Genomic DNA, 17,980 nt, shown 5'->3' with positions numbered 1-17,980 from the left:
TCTGAGAGCTTTTGTGGCTGCGTGTCAGAGCGCAGAGACAAAACACCAAAAAAAACAAGTCAGCGGCCCCGTAAATTCTGCTCGCTGTTAGCTGGAGGAGTCACACTGTCAATCTGGAGGCCCAAAAAAGTGGGATGAAAGTGTAAGCGATATGATAGGAAGGCTGCTTTTATGCAACACTGCGCTCTGCTGGTGGAAGGCAACAACCACCTCGGGTAATTCCGCAGCAGTCTAATGCGACCTGAGTTCCACAGGGGACCCTAACGTCGAATGCTTCTGTACCGTTGAAGCAGTTGCCTTATTTTGGACCTGAGGACATTCGGCACTGACAAATTTTAAACGTCCCAAGAGGGGCACGCTCTGAAATACGGCCACAGGGTGGCACATTAGAATGACAAAAATGGAGATCCTCAAAGTGAAATGTGCCTGTGACTTGGAAATGAGCTGGAGAGAGAAGAGCAGTGGGTTTTGTTATGAGAGGGACACACTATTGGTGTTGGATGCATCCAAACAGCACAATCAGATGCAATGGTTTTTTTCCCCCGGTGTATGTTCTATATTAACTACAACATGAGAACACTCTTCGCCTAAAGTGTATGTGCATGACAGATCAAGAGAAAAGGAGATGTGGGCACAGTTTAAAAAAAAAAGAAGAAGAAATCTGTTGTGTGCTCACATTAATACTGTTTGGTACGTGTAAGCTGGGTTTCTGTGTGTGTGTGTGTGTGTGTGCATACAAACAATGCACTCAGTCGACAGCCCGCAGCACTGCTCATTCTTGCTCGGAGAGTACATGTCCTCGGGCCTCGTTCCTCCGTCGATGACCTCTGGTGAAGCCATTATTTTCTGCATTAATGATGAGCAGCAGCCAGCGATGAGAGAGATGGACTTTGTCCTGAGGCGCAGTAGCGCTGATTATGGGCAACAACAATGCCGGCAAAAAAAAAAAGAAAAAAAAAGAAAGAAAGAAAACTCTTCCCAGAAGCAGTTGAAAAGACGAGGAGTCTTAGCAGCAGCACAAAATAAGCTGCTCTTGCTCCATTGACAAGATGGATCAGATAACCTCTGTGGCTAGAGGATTACCCAGAGTTAACTTTAATAAAGTTTACCTATGGCTTGTTTTTGTCATCTGCTGGATTCAGCACCTGCGCGTCAACAAACCGGTGGCTGTGACAGCACAGTAAACATCGAATTTCTTTGTGTACCTGAAATGCATTAGTGTGGGGCCAATTAGCGTATGGATGAAAATGGCTGAGTGAGTCATACAAACCCCTGTGAGAATGTAATGACATTACGTATGGGAAGTAATATCAGAGGCTTAATTGATCCTCTGACATCACCCATAAAAACACCAACCTTTAAGACTCACAAACAAGACAAATTGCAGACAAAGTGCAATTGCTCTAGTTGAGGCAGCCAGGGCACCCACTCAGGAAATCCTGGCTTGGGGAGATGACTCTAAATGAAGGACTTTACCATTCACCATTATGTCTTTGGTGAGAGTCAGAGGGAACCCCCGGGGCTCTTCAGCACAGCACGGTACAACTTTTCAAAGGGCTCCAGATTAAAGTCACTGAAAGTTCCCACTGGGGTCTGAGGCCAGGATCCCATTAAGCAGCCCTACCACACCGCCGGCCATAATTGTGTCGTTGAGAATTCAGAGCAGCGGTTGCTTGATAAGCGAATTTAGGGTGAAAAAAAAAAAAAAAGAGAGGCAAAAGGGGGTCTCATTGGGCCACCATTAGACACTTCATTCGCTCCTCACTAATTTGTTTTAAATGACTGAGGGAGAGGTGAACACTTTATTAAGCAGTCCGAGCTACCTCTTCTTCCCCTCCCCAATTCCAGGTCTGTGCGACAGAACGCTGATAGATGAAAACAGCTCTTTACAGCCACACAGCATACTGCCGCTAGTGGGGTTTTAAACTGTAGTTCTCTTTATCGCAGTACTTGCTTTGCAGTCGGATAATCGATGAAGAGGGGAAACTCATTCCTCTGCTGTTTTTTTTTTTCCAAGTCCCTATAGTCTCCTCTTAAAGAAACCGATCAGGGCACCACTAGTTAAGACAATAGTACTCACTCGTATACACAGACACCATCTAGTGAAGCCATCTGCTAATACAGACCGTTTGATAACAAATGACGTAAAAACATGTTACAAACAAGTCCGCTTTTATTGAGCATTTAGTTTCATTAGGTTTCTGAATGTTACAACCGGGTTTGCTATTTCAGGTTTCTCAGCGCTGTTTGGTGTACGATATAAAAACATCTTGTAAGCGTAGTTTAAGATCTAAATCCTAGCTTGATATCTATGCATGTGCTTTTAAACATCAGTTAACTCAACAGATGGAAGTATAGGAACTGGATATTCTTTGCGGGTGGCACAGTGTCACTCGGAAACAAATGCAAAACATTTGAACAACATCAACGGATCTCAAGTTAGGATTTAGGTTTTCACAATGAAATGAATGCAAGAAGAAAACCCTTTGAAACTTACTAGTATTTGCAACCCAAATATGCTATTGGCATCAAAGTGTAATAATGAAAAAAAAAAAAAAACTCTTGGTTAACTGCTTCAAGTGGATTTTTTCTGCTTCTTCTTCTCTGCCTCTTCCTCCTTTTCCTTCTCAATCTCCGCCACCAGGGTCTCGATTTCCTTGGATTCCAAAATCTGAAAAGTAGCAAAGAAAAGCAATTATTAGCCATTTCATAAAAAAGTAAAATAAATAAAAAAATCAACAAATGCCAGATATAATATGCAGTGACTCACCTTCAATGGCTGATTCCGTCTGATAACAGCAAGTTCGATATTTTTCCCTCCTGACTGGACAACCTGTGAGGAAACAAATCCCAGCGAATCAGCGTATATTAACTTCTGCAGCCTCTAACACATGTTCATGTTGAGGTTAGGAAACACAGTTTTAGGGTATTTAAATGGAAATATAAATACAGAAAACAAGTCATTGAATACTGCAACTCAAATAAAAACACCACAGAATGCAACAACACATATACAGGGCAAAATGACTGTGCTTTTATTCGCTTAATTTTCTCCTTCTTTGGTCTGCAGGTCCAGCCGAGCACAAGCAACCAACCAAGCAATGTCATGCATGAAAACCTAACAACTATGGCAGATCACTTCCTGGTTTACATCTGGAAGCAGTTGTTGCTCTTTGATAAAGTCACGAGGAAAGTATTATATTCGTGCCGGGGTAGATGGAAATACTTTTGACGGGACAATTTCTCTTCTTTCGCATTTCACAGTATTTGTAATCGAAAAAGATCTTTCTACTTTATACAAAGTGTGCAAATTCAAAGGCTAAATTTGACTTTACCTCAAGCAAAGCTTTGATAGCCAACTTGATCGTTTCGTTGTCCCCAGCAATGGCGTCATCCGTGTAATTCTTCTCCAGGAACTCTCTCACGGTTTTTGCGCTACGGCCGATTGCATTTGCCTGTTTTTTTCCGACCCCAACAATTAGACAAAAATGTGTTATTAATCAAATTCATACAGACGTGGTACTTGTCGTACAAGTGCAACAAGAAAACAGAGTAATGTACAGAGGGCGGACTCGCTGACCTTCCAGGCATGGTAGGTTCCTGAAGGGTCCGTCTGATACAGCCTGGGAGTTCCATCGTCGTCGAAGCCGACAATTAACGCGGAGATGCCGAATGGCCTGCGCCCATTGCTTTGAGTGTAGCGCTGCAAATAATAGGACCAATGTACAGACAGGTGTGACTGGCCATTCTTAGAAACCTTTACATAAATAAGCCAGTTCTATTAGAGCACGGCAACTAAAACTATGTTCTTGAATAGTAAACAATAAATCATGGGTTAGAAGGTTGGGCACCTGTTTCAGTGTAGCTATGTAGCGTGTGATGTATTCCACTGTGACTGGGTCCTCAACAGTTAGCCTGTGGCTCTGGCACTCCACCCGAGCTCTGTTGATCACAATACGGGCATCTGCCGTCAGACCTTTAAAAAAAATGGAAAGATGTTAAATGGCTATACAAACATAAAAGGTCAAAGACTAGTGCTAAATAGATATCTGTTATGATGTAGTGGTTGTAACACCTTTTCTTAGTCCATTACTCCACTCTGCCATGTTTCATGATAAATGTATTATTCAGTTACTGGTAAAAGGTTTTGTTGTTTGAGGTACCTGCAAATGCCATGCAGACGTGCTCGTCCAGGGCACATATCTTGCGGACGGTCCTTTCCTCCTGCAACTTTGCCACAGATTTCTTCTCAACCCCAAGGACAACAATGTCTTTACCTCTGATTCCCACCTGCAAAGAAGGAAAACAAAATGAATTTCTGAACTTTGGCATCACAGAACATTTCACTCCCAGTGGCAATTGTTGATATGACGTATTGAATAGCAATGAGCAAATATCAAGAATCGAAAAACTGATCTAACAAACTGGGGGTCTGTTACAATTAGGATAGGGACACCTTTCAATTGAGGACTTCAGGCTGAATGTTAAAAAGACGGTATTTTGATGGTTTACAAGCCCATCCAACACTTTTATTACGGTCAGATCTTCTATTAAGGTCTATTCAACAAAATTGGCTTGCCGTTAATCAGACTACTCTAACAATTACTCTTTAGATAAAAGCTCTTCTAAACATTTAAGGGGTTTTAAGGGTTAACTTATAAATAACAGGTTTCGATGGACGGATTACAATCAGACAGTTATCGTTCAATGTAATTCTGCCAGAAGTCCCTTTACAAGCTACAAAGTTACACGAACTACCACCATACTATTGTTTAGCAAAGTATGACTTCGCAGACAGTGTATTAATCAAATATTGTTTGAGTGAGCTAGCTTGAGTTGATATCTCATTGAAACTGAAACTATTGAGAGAGTGACACAGCAACAACATGCTTGCTAGTGAGTCTTTCGTCTTCAGTATTTTACGTGAGCTTAGCTGTTATAGTTCTTTCATTGGCTACAGATTAGCACACCAGCGGGGTCGTTGAAAATGACAACACTTAAGTGCAACAGATTGTGTGATACAACAAAGCTAAATAGAAGAGTACTAAGAGGGTATGCTAGTCGCTAGCTTAGCTGGTTGGCTAACTGACGTGTGCTAACATTAGCTTAAGCACTAGTTTCATTTCAGGACTTACCGCTGTGGAGCCTTTCTTTACAGCTTCTTGTGCATACTCCACTTGGAAGAGATGACCATCGGGAGAAAAGACAGTGATAGCTCTGTCGTATCTTGCCGCCATTGCACTGCCGGACAAATGACGATACAATCGCAAGAAAAAAGGGAGACTAGCACCAAATGATTCAGCTAGTTAGCAATCTGTGAAGCTGGCTGCCCTGTGTTGAAAACAGCGCATGCGCATGCCCTCTGAACTCGGGCGATACCATTACTAGGGTTCATACGTTCGCTAGAGGAAATGTGTAATTAACATTTGATTAGAATCCTCGCTATTTGATTTGCTCTTCGTACCAATAGTTTTTATATTTCAAAGTTACAATACGAGCATTTCTAAGTTTTCATTGACTTTGTCAACTTCAAGACTGAGCCAATGTGGAATGAGAGTTAAATGTGGGTGAACTAAACACATACAACGAGGACTAATATACATGTGTATCAGCTATTACTGCACAAGTGCAGCATAGACGGTATTATTACTACTATTTTCTAGAAATAGATTAAAGATCTGACTGTGTTTCCCCTTTCTTTAGTTTAGAGCATTCCATTTCCCGTGGCCTTGAGGACCAGATCTAGACTGTTCCACTATATGAAAGAAATAGGTGAAATCGTGATTCAATTAAGCCAATCTATTGTGGCTATCAATTATATAAGTAAATATGTTGAAATATTATAATACATGAAACTTTTATTTTAACACCAGGTGTCCCCGTGTGATTTAAAAATCAAAAATTTCTACTATGTTTTCAAATGTGCTGTACGGCCCCCCCCTAAAACGGACCACTGCATTACGAAATTGAATCCTATTCTAAACTGCTTGATCTGAGTTCAACCGATGTGAGAAGTGTGTTCGCTACTTTGGACTTTTATGCTCTCGTCCACTTTAATTGCATAGAGTATCACCATGTCGGTGGCGTTTGCACCTCACAGGCAGCGCGGGAAGGGTGATATAACACCCGCTGGAATACAAAAGGTAAATCATGTTGGCGCGTCTCAGAATGGAGGCAACGGCATCAGACGGTGCTAGCGGCGGGGCTAATCTGTGTAGCGGTGCGCGTCCAAGTCCGACTGGGAATAGATCGGGAACAGTTTTGCAGGGTCAAAGCGCGGCGGATATGAACCTCTCTGGAGTCACGACGCCACGCGTGAACGAGTCTTAGGTCGATGTACCGGCCTATCGCATAATTATATTTCTAATGAATGAGGGCCTGCCGTTTTGTTAGCGTGGGACAGCTAACGTTAGCTAGCGAGACGCGTCTTTTGTTAGCAAGAATCGCAGACTCGTGTCACTAAACGTCCTCCATCCTCCACGTTGTTTTCAAATTGCGGCAGAATAACCCCCACAAATCAAAGGGGTAGCCATACGACATTACTCCGTGTCACTAATTGTAAACGGTGTGTTATCACACATAACATAAACACGTGACATAAATCTCTGCATTTGCTGTTGCAGTTACTTGACGAAAACAACCAGCTGATCCAGTGTATAATGGACTTCCAAAGTAAAGGCAAAACAGCAGAATGTTCACAGTAAGTTATGAACCCCCCTCTCTTGTATGCACGTTAGTCATTTTAAGTGCACATTAACTCAAACCCTGTCTTGACGACTCTCCACCTGCGCAGGTATCAACAGATGTTGCACAGAAATTTAGTGTACCTGGCCACGATAGCAGACTCCAATCAGAACATGCAGTCTCTCCTCCCTGCTGTGAGTATTGGTCCTTGCTGATTGTTATGAGTGACAGAATTGTGTTTAACAGTGTGACCTCTCTGCATCACGAGGTAATGTTTCTGCTCATGTCCAAAATAAGTCTTTTTGGTATTAGTTCAGGTAAATCACATAAACAATACTCAAAGAAAACTTTTATAAAGTCAGGATTCTGATCAAAGAGTTCAATGCAATATTGCATTTACCAATGAACAAGAGCTAGTTACACTAACAAACAGTTTAAGTTTAAATGTATGATGTAATGTTTTTTTCTTATTTAATGTCAAATCCAGTCAAACTAGAGGTTGAAAGGTGTGTGCTCCTCTAAGTATCAGTGTGACCTGTTGACCTATTGTAGATGTTATTTATGGATGCACAGCCAGTTTAAACTTGTTCTATACTGGGTTTGCTTGAAAGCTCATTCATTTTGGAAGAATCAGAATCGAAGTATATTAACATGCAATGAATTTGGTTTGGTGTATTGGTGCATAACAATTAACTTAGTGAGAAATATTTTTAAAAAGCAAGTACTACAAAAGTCAAGAAATATAGATAAAGAAGTACAATAATGTGAAAAAATATACTACGAAGAATATGCACAATATAAGTATTTTAAAATGAAAGAGCTGAACAGTTTTAGAAGTAGTAGTTTTGTGCTGAAATGTGCTAAATATTGTGCAGGGGATGTGCAAAAGTTCACCATAGGAAGTATAAAAAGTGTAGTCGTACATCATATTTAAAGCTGCAGTGTATCGGATTGATTTACTATTAATTAGATAATAATGGTCTGTGTTTAATGCTTTTCTAGTCATTGATGAGCCCTGGTTATGACTTCATTGAGAGCAGTTAATTCAGTGTTTGTGTGACTATGTATTGTACTGCATGCGTATTTATTGTCCCTTTTTGAATCCACTATCTTTTAAAAACGTCTGGCTTCCTTGATTAATGGAGCTACAGCCGTTCTACTGTATTGTAATATTTTCTACAGAGATCTTGGCTTTTATCCGCTTCTCTTTTCATCAGTTTTCTCTTTCTTTTTTTAAAGCGGCTCCGGCTCAGATGTGTTTCTAGCGAGCTGATGTGTGTTTTTGTGTCTGTGTTGTGCGCCTGCAGCCGCCCACTCAAAACATGCCCATGGGACCTGGTGGGATGAGCCAAAGTGGACCCCCCCCTCAGCCTCCTCACGGTCACAACATGCCGTCTGAGGGTATGGTCAGCGGTGGCCCTCCAGCCCCACACATGCAGAACCAGATGAATGGACAGATGCCTGGTAAGTGACCCCCCCCCCCCCACCTTCCCTCACTCGTCTTTCTCTCTATTTTTCTTTCCCCTTCTTCTTCTCTCAGTCCCTGTCTCACTTGGGTTGCCTAGCAACACCACAGAACTGTGAGGGCGGTCGCACTGCTGAAGGATGATGTCACACATTCGCCTGCATTGGTGGTCTTGGACTTGACCTTCGTTTAGTCGTGGTTATCCCCTCCTCCTTAAACATCATGATTTGTTTCAGTGTGTGTGTTTTGTTGTTTTTTTGGCAAATTTATATATTTTTTTATTATGTTAAAAAAACATTAAAGAGGCAGTGATTGCTGTACCACGCAAGCATTGTACATTGTGAAGGGTAAGCGTCTAGGACCTTATTAGAAACCAGAACATGTTGCATGTAGGGTCGTTTTTTAACTGGTAGTGTTCACTTAAGCTGTGCTGTGATGTTTCCTGAATATCCATTGACAGCTTACAACAGTCAATATACATTTATAACAATATAATGGTATTACTTTTACTCTTTAGATGACTTAAGTGTAGGCACCGGCTTTCAGTTTGAAATGCCTTTGTAGCATCACGAAAGAGTTGCCCTCCTGGAGGTTGTCTTCCCTCGCAACTTCCCATTCTTCATTGAACAAATGGGAACCTTGTTGCTCTGATCTGCTCATTTTTCTTTTGCCATGCTGTTGGACGTGTCGTGAAGTCAGTGGCATTTTTTATATAATGTGTGACACATGGTAAATCGTTAAGCGATAGAAATCTTTCTACATCTAAATATGTAAGATTCAGTTGCTTTTTGTGGATCGATCAGCTTTAAATATTGCAAGCGAGGAATGAAAAGAAGATGCAAACTCAAATGGACTGGTTGGACAGAGGTGCAGGTGATAAATTATAGTTGCTTACAATTTGGATCAGCTTATTTACTCTACACAGGAACAACAATAACAACACGTGTCGCTCGCTACCTCATCCCTACAACCTGCCTGATCGGTACTGCACATAGTACTGCACACCTGTGGTCAAACACTCTCATCCAACCTATTGTTCTCTGATAATGCTACATTGTGAACAACACATCTGTGTTGAAATTGGCAGGAGGAGAGCAGTTCAGCTTTTAGCAGCTAACAGCGGCTAAATAACGAAGCTAACGGCTAACGTCATCAGAGGTTCCATTGAGTTACATAATGATGAGTTCAAGCTTTATTCAGTAAAAATGAGTGTTGGGTGAAGTTTTAGCAACTGATAATATATTTTAAAAAAACTGCCAATGCCAAGATTTTTAAAGTAAATGTTAAAACAAAAATACAATGATTTATTTTCTAATCGTATATATTAAAAATCTAAGGTATCTGCGAGGGACAAAAATGAAAGAATAGATTGATTTCCAACATATATCACAATGTGATGGAAATTACACACGTTTGCGTACTAAATACGATGGTGGTTTTTAAAGTCAAGTCATGAATCGTCTGTTGTCGTTTTCCAGGGCCTAATCATATGCAAGGTCCCGGTCCAGGCCCCAACCAGCCCCCAAACATGCCCAGTGGCTCTATGAATATGCCCCCCAGCAGCCATGGCTCGATGGGTGGTTACAATCACACCGTCCCTGCTTCCCAGGGCATCCCAGCGCAGAGCCAAATGAACATGACCCAGGGCCAGCCCATGGGAAACTATGGGCCTCGGCCAAACATGAACATGCAGCCCACTCAAGGTAAAGCAACTCATTTTGTTAGCTTTCACTTGGTTGTGTTGATTGATTTCCAATACCTAATCACCTACCGGCCTTATTGGTGCTTCACCATCCACCTGCATTAGATGAGCCGTATCCTGCTGGTATGTTTTTGCTACCTAGTACAGTTTGAGAGTTGACTCTTTGTTGGTGTGCCGCAGGCCCCATGATGCACCAGCAGCCTCCCTCTCAGCAGTATAACATGCCTCCTGGTGGTGGTGCGCAGCACTACCAAGGACAACAGACTCCAATGGGCATGATGGGCCAGGTCAACCAGGGGAACCACGTCATGGGCCAGAGGCCAATGCCGCCCTACAGACCCCCACAGCAAGGTATACCCCTCAGTGTGTCTGTGAAGTGTGCAAGTTGTGAGCGTTGGCCTTTCTTCTTCCTAACCTGCCCTCCTGCATTTCTTACTCTTGTTCTTCTCAATTTCCCCTATTTCCACTTCTGCAGCTCACAGACATCTTGATGACTAAACATGTAATCTAAAGCCTCCAATTACACAACTAGTCGAGTGGCCAAAAGAAAAGCTTTCTAACAAGAACTAGCGGCAAGGAAATCCATCCTCTCCACTCTTCCCCTCACACAGCCAATCCAACAACACCTTGAATCTACTTGTGTGTATGTTGTGTGTACGTGTATGTAGGACCCCCTCAGCAGTACCCAGGGCAGGAAGACTACTATGGCGACCAGTACAGTCACGCAGGACAGGGAGCCTCAGAAGGTAGGAGAACCCTCCAGTCACTTGGAGAAAAAAAAAAATAGAAACAGAAAATAAGCCCCGGAGTTGTGTTAAAACACAAATGATGCAAAGAGACTGTGACAACACCAATGTTTCAGTTTCTTCATCATTTTCTGGGAAATCAAAGTGACTTTGGGCTCTTATCAAAGGCCAAATACGGCCTCTAATTTTGAAGAAACATCCAACATGCGCGAGTGCACCCTGTTCCAAAAGGTGCTGCAGTCCATGAACAAGTTAGCACCTAGCCAGTCTTGTAATGCCCCCCCCCCCCTCCCCAATCATGTCTGATGCTCCACCTGCTGGTGTGAAAGAAAGGTCAGGGACAGTCTCGTGTGAGTCTTAATGGCCAAAGTTGTCTTTAAGTGCAATGTTAATCCTTCAGATACTCACAATAACATGCCAGAGGATCCTTTGATAACTCCATGGCCTGCCACTGGTTTGCGTGTTTGGAGTATAGTAATAACCAGAGTATTCATATTGCCAACTTGCAAGTACTTGAAGCGTACTGCCATTGTTTGGCGATACACAGATTTTGTGCACACTGATTTGCAGAAGAGCAGCACTATTGACAGTTATTTTTGAGAACTGTGCTACCACTGCATTACCCTCTAAATATAACATATGATCTACTGCCATGTTTCCATGTTTATGTGTTAACGGGTGGTATTATTTCATTAGCAGCCACACTGACAAAAGTCACCACAGATTCATAATAAACAGCTCCTTCTCTTTCTTTGTCGAATTAACAATTACTTATTTGTTGTGTGTGTGTTTTGTTTTTCTTCTCTACTGTCTACGCTGGTTTCCTTTTGACCTTTTCCAAACACAACTGCTTTCCTTTTTCTTGAAGTAAAGACAGTCCAGCCATTTTGACACAAACAAAAACAACAAAATCTTCTTAAAATATGGCTGGCTCAAACACTTTGTTTGTCTGCTCTGCTGTTGTAGCTGTGAACATGTTGCTCACATTGCCTGTGAACATGTTGCTCACATTGCCTGTGAACATGTTGCTCACATTGCCTGCTGTTGCCCCCTTGAAGGTAACGCCCAGTATGGCCAGCAGCAGGAAGCATACCAGCAAGGCCCCCCCCAGCAGCAGGGCTACCCTCCTCAACAGCAGTACCCGGGTCAACAGGGCTACCCACCGCAGCAGCAGGGCTACGGTGAGTTGCTTTCCCTCCAACAGTGGCACACATTTGTCCTGCAGGAGGCACTATCCGCTCTCTTTCGCTCCCCCCTTATTTCTTTTTGTAACTGTCGACTAATAATTCCTCCTGAGTGAGTCGGTGGTTGCGGCCCCTCGACTGTGCCAAATGCATGTCGAGGCATCATCAAGAGCAAGGAATTAAAGAACCACCTTAATGAACGGTTGGGGGATTGGAGCTCGGTGGAAGAGAAATTTAATCAGCATAGTGGTGGCTGGCACCACATTAGCATTTCTCCTGGTGCTGCAGTTTGATATGACACACTGTTCTGAGGGAGTGGGAGAGCAGCTTTGGCTGATGGGTACACACATTGGCAAAGTGTGTGTTGACTGCCAGCCAAACATTTTGAACTCTAGTTTTTTTTTTTTTTTTGAATAGTAAGCCAATATGTTAATTGTATACATACATATTAAAGAGTAGGTGTAAGTTTAGTTATTGAAGAGTAACTTTTTTTTTTTCGTTGTTGCTTGAAATGGCTGAATCATTTTACATTCAGCAGTCTCCACTCTTTGGAGCTCACGATAGAAAAGGCAAGCTCATGGAGAAATTAACCTGAACTGAGAAAAGTCTAGTAGACTTTGGTTAGACCACTTAATTTACCTATTGTGTATTCTTTTTTAGATTTTCAAACTTGAAGGCATTCACAATGAGCGTGTGGCCTCTGGGTTTTAACCAAAATAAAGTGTGTTTTAAAACAATGTTCCGCGTGCTATGTCAGTATGTCGGTTCCTGCAGCTCTCTGGTCTTTGTGTTTTTTCTTCTTCATCCCATTTTTCACCGGAACTTTCCATCACTCACCCCTCTGTCTGAGCCAGAGCTCGTGTTAGTAATGAGCTTGCGGAGAAGCAGAGGTTGTGAGGTGAGCTCCATCTGGCACACACACACACACACACACGCATGCCTTCTCTCGCCGGCCCTCACAAGGTTATGCTCAACAGCAGAAGGCATTATGAGCTCCTAACGATGCTGCGTGGGCCTCATTTGACTTCAGCCACAGTCGAGCTTAGCGTGGTCCTCCGCAGCACCTGCATAGATAGCTACGGTGTACGGGGGCTGATGGAAGTCATTTTTTCTCTCCTTTTTTTTTTTTTTTAATGAAGCCCGCTCCTCTAATGAAGACCAACAGAATCTCCTTGATGTCTCCTTGCATTAGGAAACCACCGCCCCAGCTCCAACCCGGCTCACTCATTTTCATTCATTACCGAGTCAGACATGGACGCAGCCTCAACAAATGGGTCGGACATATCCACCATCCTGTCTTTGTCATCCATCAGCTTTTTTTGTTTTTTTTATTGCAGCCCATTAGCAATAGTGAACCAACAGGGATTCCCTGGAGTTCTCAGAGTAACAAGTGGGAAACAGAAATAGTTAATGAGCAAAACACGGGCCGCTTTCACACTGGGTTCCTTTGCTTGAGTCCAAACCTGAGTTCCACTGTCCCACCTCCATCGAAAAGACCGAAGCGTTGCACTGCGTTAAAAGAAAACGTGTGCAGTGGGGCAACTCTTTTAATTGTGTGAGCGAGAGTTCGAGTCGACTCTGCCCAACAGCATTTTTTTTTAATTTGAGTTCTCATCGTTTGTCGTAGGGCCTACCCAGACTGCCCCAGGACAGTATCCCAACTATCCTCAGGGGCAGGGACAGCAGTACGGGGGCTATCGCCCTCCTCAACCGGGACCCCCACAGGGCCAGCCGCAACGCCCTTACGGCTATGACCAGGTGAGTATGCCCACAACACCGGAGAGTCACAGCGACTAGTTAATGCATCGGCCTTAGTTTGTCCCTAAGTTGCCAGACTAAGTTGTATATTTTATGTAGTGACACCAATACGAGTGAAGTTAGAAGGTAAATATTAAAAGTTAGTATGTTGTGCATGCCCACATCATATTGGGGGGGTTAAATCTGCTCTTCCCAAAAGAGTGTATGTGTTACTATTGTCTTTCACTTGTTTAGTTAAGTCTTAGTTGTATATCCTGGCAAATACGGTTAGATAATGAGGAATTCAGTGAGATATGAGGGCTTTACGAGGACGCTTCCTTAAACGTGATGCAGACTGCTGCAGTGTTTAAAAAGGGGGATCTATTTGTTTCCCTTGTATTTCCTGTGGTCTTATGTGGGGACCACAGCTACACTTTGATATCTTTATCTTTGAATATTCAGGGACACATCAGGAAATAAAGACCCGGGGATTTGAACCCCTGACTAGCTCTGTAAGAAGCAAAGGTAATGGTTGCTGTCAAGACCTCGACGTCCAATCTAGACGTTTGGCCACCTAGCCTTAATTTGCATTTATTATGATTCTTCTGTCTCTCTTTTGTCTTTCCTCCATCTTTCTCTTTTTCGTTCTTTAATTTCTTTAATTTTAATTTTATTTGAATAACCAGGGGTCGAATTGTAAGTTATGAGGTCCAGAAACACAGCATGCTTAGTCTGCAGTGACACAGCCAACAGCTCAGTGCTTTGGCTGTGTCCTTAATCTCTTCAATTCCCTGTACTGGTTTGGATGACTACTGTGCTTCTGATAACACCATATATATATATATATATATATATATATTTGAATTATATCAGACTGTCAGATCATAGTTTGTTTATCAAAATTTGTGTCCATTGTATTTTGCATCAATGCCAAACGCATACTTCGACCCCTGTTTAGAACTGCATCAACTACTGTTGTCGCACTTGAAACAAGTGTCTGCTATTTATCGAGGAATACCTCGTGTCCTCAGCCATGTTGCTGCTGAAACCTGAGGTACAAAGTTAGAATTTAAGAGCTCTCAAGTTGTGAGGCCATGCTGCCACCTGCTGGTCACTACCAGCTAATGCAGCCATACGTCACGGTTTGCATTATGATGTGGTCGAAACCCCAGATGTTTGTTTGCACCCTATCGTGATTGTGTGAATAAAAGCTTTTACTGTGCGTTTTTTTTTTTTTCTCAAGAAGGTTCAGTAACACGACTCTGTCTCATTTCTCTCTGCAGGGCCAGTATGGGAATTACCAGCAATGAGAGACAGTCACAGCAACCCACACAGCTCCGCTCTGATCTCTGCCTCAACTTTGACCTCTGGTCAAATGCCGAGCAGACTCAAACGATGGTTGTAGCTCACTGAGAGTCTCAGACAAAAACATGCAACACTCAAAAATACAAGATACGTTTCCCCCTCTCTTTGGGCTCTGATCCTCGCCTCTAAAATGTATTCTGTTTGTCATGTACATTGACCCTCACCCTCTGGTTCAGTAAGTCTCAAAGCAGCAATGCCTTAAAAGTGGAACTGCCTTATCCTTTAGCATTGCAGATTGTGAAAACGGGCTAACAAAAACTTTGGATATCCGAGATGATTTAAATGTACAGTTTTAATCTACCGTGGTGCATTGTTTCTCTGTCCTTCAGCTCCTCGTTCATAAGAAGCAATAATGCCAGCACTAGGGAAATGTGGGGTGGGGGGGGGGGGGGGCTCGGTGATGAAAAATGCACCAGATGAACTTCCGGCTAGGCCATGGTACGTGTCTTGATGTATGTGATGATGTAAAAATATATTTTATGCTTTTTAGATCACGCTAACTTTGTATAAGACATTGGAAACTAGTACTATTAGCTGTGTCGTTTATTTCATGAAGTGTATGTGTCAAGTTTTGTTTTTTTGTTTTTGTTTTTTTGTTTGTTTGTTTGTTTAATGATGATCCCATCCAGCACATTCTGTTTTTTTTGTTTTGTTTTTGTGTTGAATTGTACTTTTGAACGATTCCATTGGATCTGCTACATCAGTGACATGGGCACTGTATGAATTTATTTGTGTAAAAAAAAAAAAAATTGCAACATTAATTGACATGCATGGAGATTCCTTGTAGGATAAATGCGATCATGTCTGAAAACCCATTCTGTGTAAAGCTGTGTATTTAAGTCTGTGAAAACAACAAAAAGTTATACAATTTTGTTCATGCATAGATTTTTTTTTTTAAACCACATAACTTGACAGAATAATGGCCACTGGCCTTTTTTTTTTACTATTTTTTATTTTTATTTTGGACAGATGTGCCCTATGAGGTGATATGTAGCAGATGCCACTGCAAATTGCAAGTCAATGCTCTCCGGAGCCTTTTTTTTTTTTTCTCTGCAAGCACCTCAGTCTTGTCTGTTGACTGCAAATTGGTGAATGGGAACGATCAAACTTGGTATAATAAATATTTCTGACTAGGACTTTTGTTTTGTTAGTCTTGACGATGCTGGAATCCCCTTTTCCCCTTTGAATAAAACGTCGAAGTTGATGTCATTCAAAAAAAAGTGTTGTGTGTGTCTGTGAATAATAAAGATTGTTACTGTCAAATATGTAACATAAGATGTGAAAATACTGTTCTCAAATGGATTCCTTGATTTCACAGTAAAGACCGGTTGTGCAGTTTTTATATCACTGGCTTGATATTTGTTTTTATGGTGCATACTTTATTGATCCCACATGTACAGCGGCGTAAAGAAGAGGAATTCATTCGTCCTCCGATATTGTTTATATGGCTGTTTTTAATATTTGGCGTTCTGCACCCCTCATCCAAGTGGTCACATGTGTGTCATGGCAATGTATACCTGTACATTACAATAAATCGGAAGAATCTTTAATATATTTTATGACTTGTGTTATTTATAGCATTTGACCGTTTACTGGGAGGCTGTGAATGACTGCATAAACAAGGCGTACGCCGTCATAATGTGACCGTGCGATATAATTGTTTGGTCTTCATCCGCTTTCTGGTAATCACCTTACCGACTGATAATGACCCTGCGCCGCTCAGCAGCGTGTCTGCTCCGTCCAGATGCATCCAGAGAGGTCCAGAGCACATTTACACCCAAAATTACCTCCATGCCTCCCTCTCTCACCCCCTCTGCTCCCTCCAGAGAGGGAGAGGGACTACCTGTCACATTGGGGGGAGCGATACAGATGGCGCACCAGATGTGTGGCCGAAGCACGTGATGGGAGAGTGGTGTTGGGAGTTAAGAGGGCCACGGGCTGCGTGGGTTGCCCTGGTGGAGATGATGAGTGTGTGCGTATGTAGAGCAGAAAAGGTTTCAGAAGTGTCAACTTTTTGAGTGTGCCGATACGTATATATATATATATATATATATATATATATTTAAAAACTTGTTTGTGCATTTGTGTAAACCCTGCTCAGGTTTAGTGGCATCTCCTAGTCACCCCTCCGTCCTGCTGCTCCACAGCTGGCCGCCCCACCCTTCCCAGCTGCCACTGGGGCTCCCCCCGTCCCCTTTGCTTGGCAGAGCCGGCGTTTTGGGCGCTCCCCCACCAGTCCTCCCTGGCAGCTGCTGCCCTCAGCTGCGCTCTCGCAGACGGTATTGGGGTCGGACAAAGTCACTCCTCCTGTGACTGTGTCTGGGGCCGTTGGGGGAGGATGAAGAGGTGGCAAGGAGACTCTTCCCCTCCTGTGAAAGATCTCCTTTTAAAACACTCATGAATTTCAATGGATGGACGCAGGACTAAGAAGTGGAGATGTGGGACTTTCTACATATGTGACAAAGTGCAGAGATGCACCAGCTTTGGCTGTGTTCTTCTAAATGAGTTGTTATGAGAGCTTACAGGAGATCATTACTCCATCCATGTTCTAAGACGGCAAATAGTGAAGTGGCAGCATCATGTAAGAGGATGATTATCTTGTTCAATATTTTGATAATTATAATTCAGGGCACCTTTCAGAGGAGGCTCCTAACCACTGAGGGGGAAATGACATTGTGATCATAGCTGATCTCTCTCTCTCTCTCTCTCTCTCTCTCTCTCTCTCTCTCTCTCTCTCTCTCTCTCTCTCTCTCTCTCCCCCTCATACCCACGCTCTCAGTGTGACAGAAAGTCTATGGGGAGGTATAAGAGGTAGTTATGGGGGGGAATGCAGCAGCCTCCACAGTTTAATTGGAGATGTGTCACACTAAATAAATGGTGCAAAAACAAGCGCTGACTGGAGGCTTGAGGGAGAGGCCCTGGGGACGCAGCCTGTTTTATTGGGCAGGAGCTTTGCACCGCTCCAGGGTGAAACGGGGCTATGCACCGCTGAGATAGCCTCCAACTCACCAAAACCACCAGGCCTCCAGAAGAAGACAAAGGCAGTCATTCCACTCCGCAGGGGGGGAGAAAAAGCATCTCATTGGCGCTGAGGAGA

At 42.8% G+C, this 17,980-nt stretch overlaps 2 protein-coding genes across 7 annotated transcripts; one reads left to right on the top strand and one right to left on the bottom strand.

The window, feature by feature from the left end:
- Window positions 1–2,155: 2,155 nt before the first annotated feature.
- psma8 (proteasome 20S subunit alpha 8) lies at window positions 2,156–5,339 on the bottom strand. The gene is made up of 7 exons (XM_076097766.1): window positions 5,136–5,339; window positions 4,164–4,290; window positions 3,852–3,976; window positions 3,581–3,703; window positions 3,336–3,455; window positions 2,771–2,833; window positions 2,156–2,671 (listed from the first exon to the last, which is right to left on the bottom strand). The coding sequence occupies exons 1-7, from the start codon at window positions 5,235–5,237 to the stop codon at window positions 2,576–2,578; spliced, it is 756 nt and encodes a 251-aa protein (XP_075953881.1). The 5' UTR covers window positions 5,238–5,339; the 3' UTR covers window positions 2,156–2,575.
- A 635-nt stretch (window positions 5,340–5,974) lies between these two features.
- On the top strand, window positions 5,975–16,437 carry ss18 (SS18 subunit of BAF chromatin remodeling complex). 6 transcript variants are annotated; one of them, XM_076097765.1, is made up of 10 exons: window positions 5,975–6,143; window positions 6,624–6,700; window positions 6,794–6,878; window positions 7,992–8,148; window positions 9,628–9,852; window positions 10,032–10,202; window positions 10,520–10,597; window positions 11,656–11,778; window positions 13,409–13,539; window positions 14,802–16,437. In XM_076097765.1, exons 1-10 carry the CDS (start codon window positions 6,075–6,077, stop codon window positions 14,826–14,828), a joined length of 1,143 nt encoding a protein of 380 aa, XP_075953880.1. In that variant the 5' UTR covers window positions 5,975–6,074; the 3' UTR covers window positions 14,829–16,437. The 6 variants fall into 6 exon arrangements, 5 of the variants coding, with proteins under 5 accessions (XP_075953880.1, XP_075953879.1, XP_075953878.1 ...); XM_076097763.1 differs by lacking the exon at window positions 10,520–10,597 and adding an exon at window positions 13,981–14,043 and having other exon boundaries at window positions 5,977–6,143; XR_012956011.1 differs by lacking the exon at window positions 10,520–10,597 and having other exon boundaries at window positions 5,977–6,143; window positions 13,409–14,043.
- The last annotated feature ends 1,543 nt before the right edge of the window (window positions 16,438–17,980 follow it).

Source organism: Anarhichas minor, unplaced genomic scaffold, assembly GCF_050575085.1.
Source record: "Anarhichas minor isolate MPS153535 unplaced genomic scaffold, ASM5057508v1 ptg000024l, whole genome shotgun sequence".
In the NCBI taxonomy this organism is placed as follows: Eukaryota; Metazoa; Chordata; class Actinopteri; order Perciformes; family Anarhichadidae; genus Anarhichas; species Anarhichas minor.
This window is presented reverse-complemented; position numbering and strand designations above follow the sequence as displayed.

Bases quoted from the DNA above. Each gene is read 5' to 3' on its own strand.
- psma8 (XM_076097766.1), bottom strand. From the start codon at position 5,237: ATGGCGGCAAGATACGACAGAGCTATCACTGTCTTTTCTCCCGATGGT. The intron at 3,977-4,163 runs GTACCTCAAACA...TTTTTTTTAAAG, and splicing joins CGTCTGCATGGCATTTGCAG to GTCTGACGGCAGATGCCCGT. The intron at 3,704-3,851 runs GTGCCCAACCTT...TATTATTTGCAG, and splicing joins ACATAGCTACACTGAAACAG to CGCTACACTCAAAGCAATGG.
- ss18 (XM_076097765.1), top strand. From the start codon at position 6,075: ATGTCGGTGGCGTTTGCACCTCACAGGCAGCGCGGGAAGGGTGATATA. The intron at 8,149-9,627 runs GTAAGTGACCCC...GTCGTTTTCCAG, and splicing joins GATGAATGGACAGATGCCTG to GGCCTAATCATATGCAAGGT. The intron at 13,540-14,801 runs GTGAGTATGCCC...TTCTCTCTGCAG, and splicing joins GCCCTTACGGCTATGACCAG to GGCCAGTATGGGAATTACCA.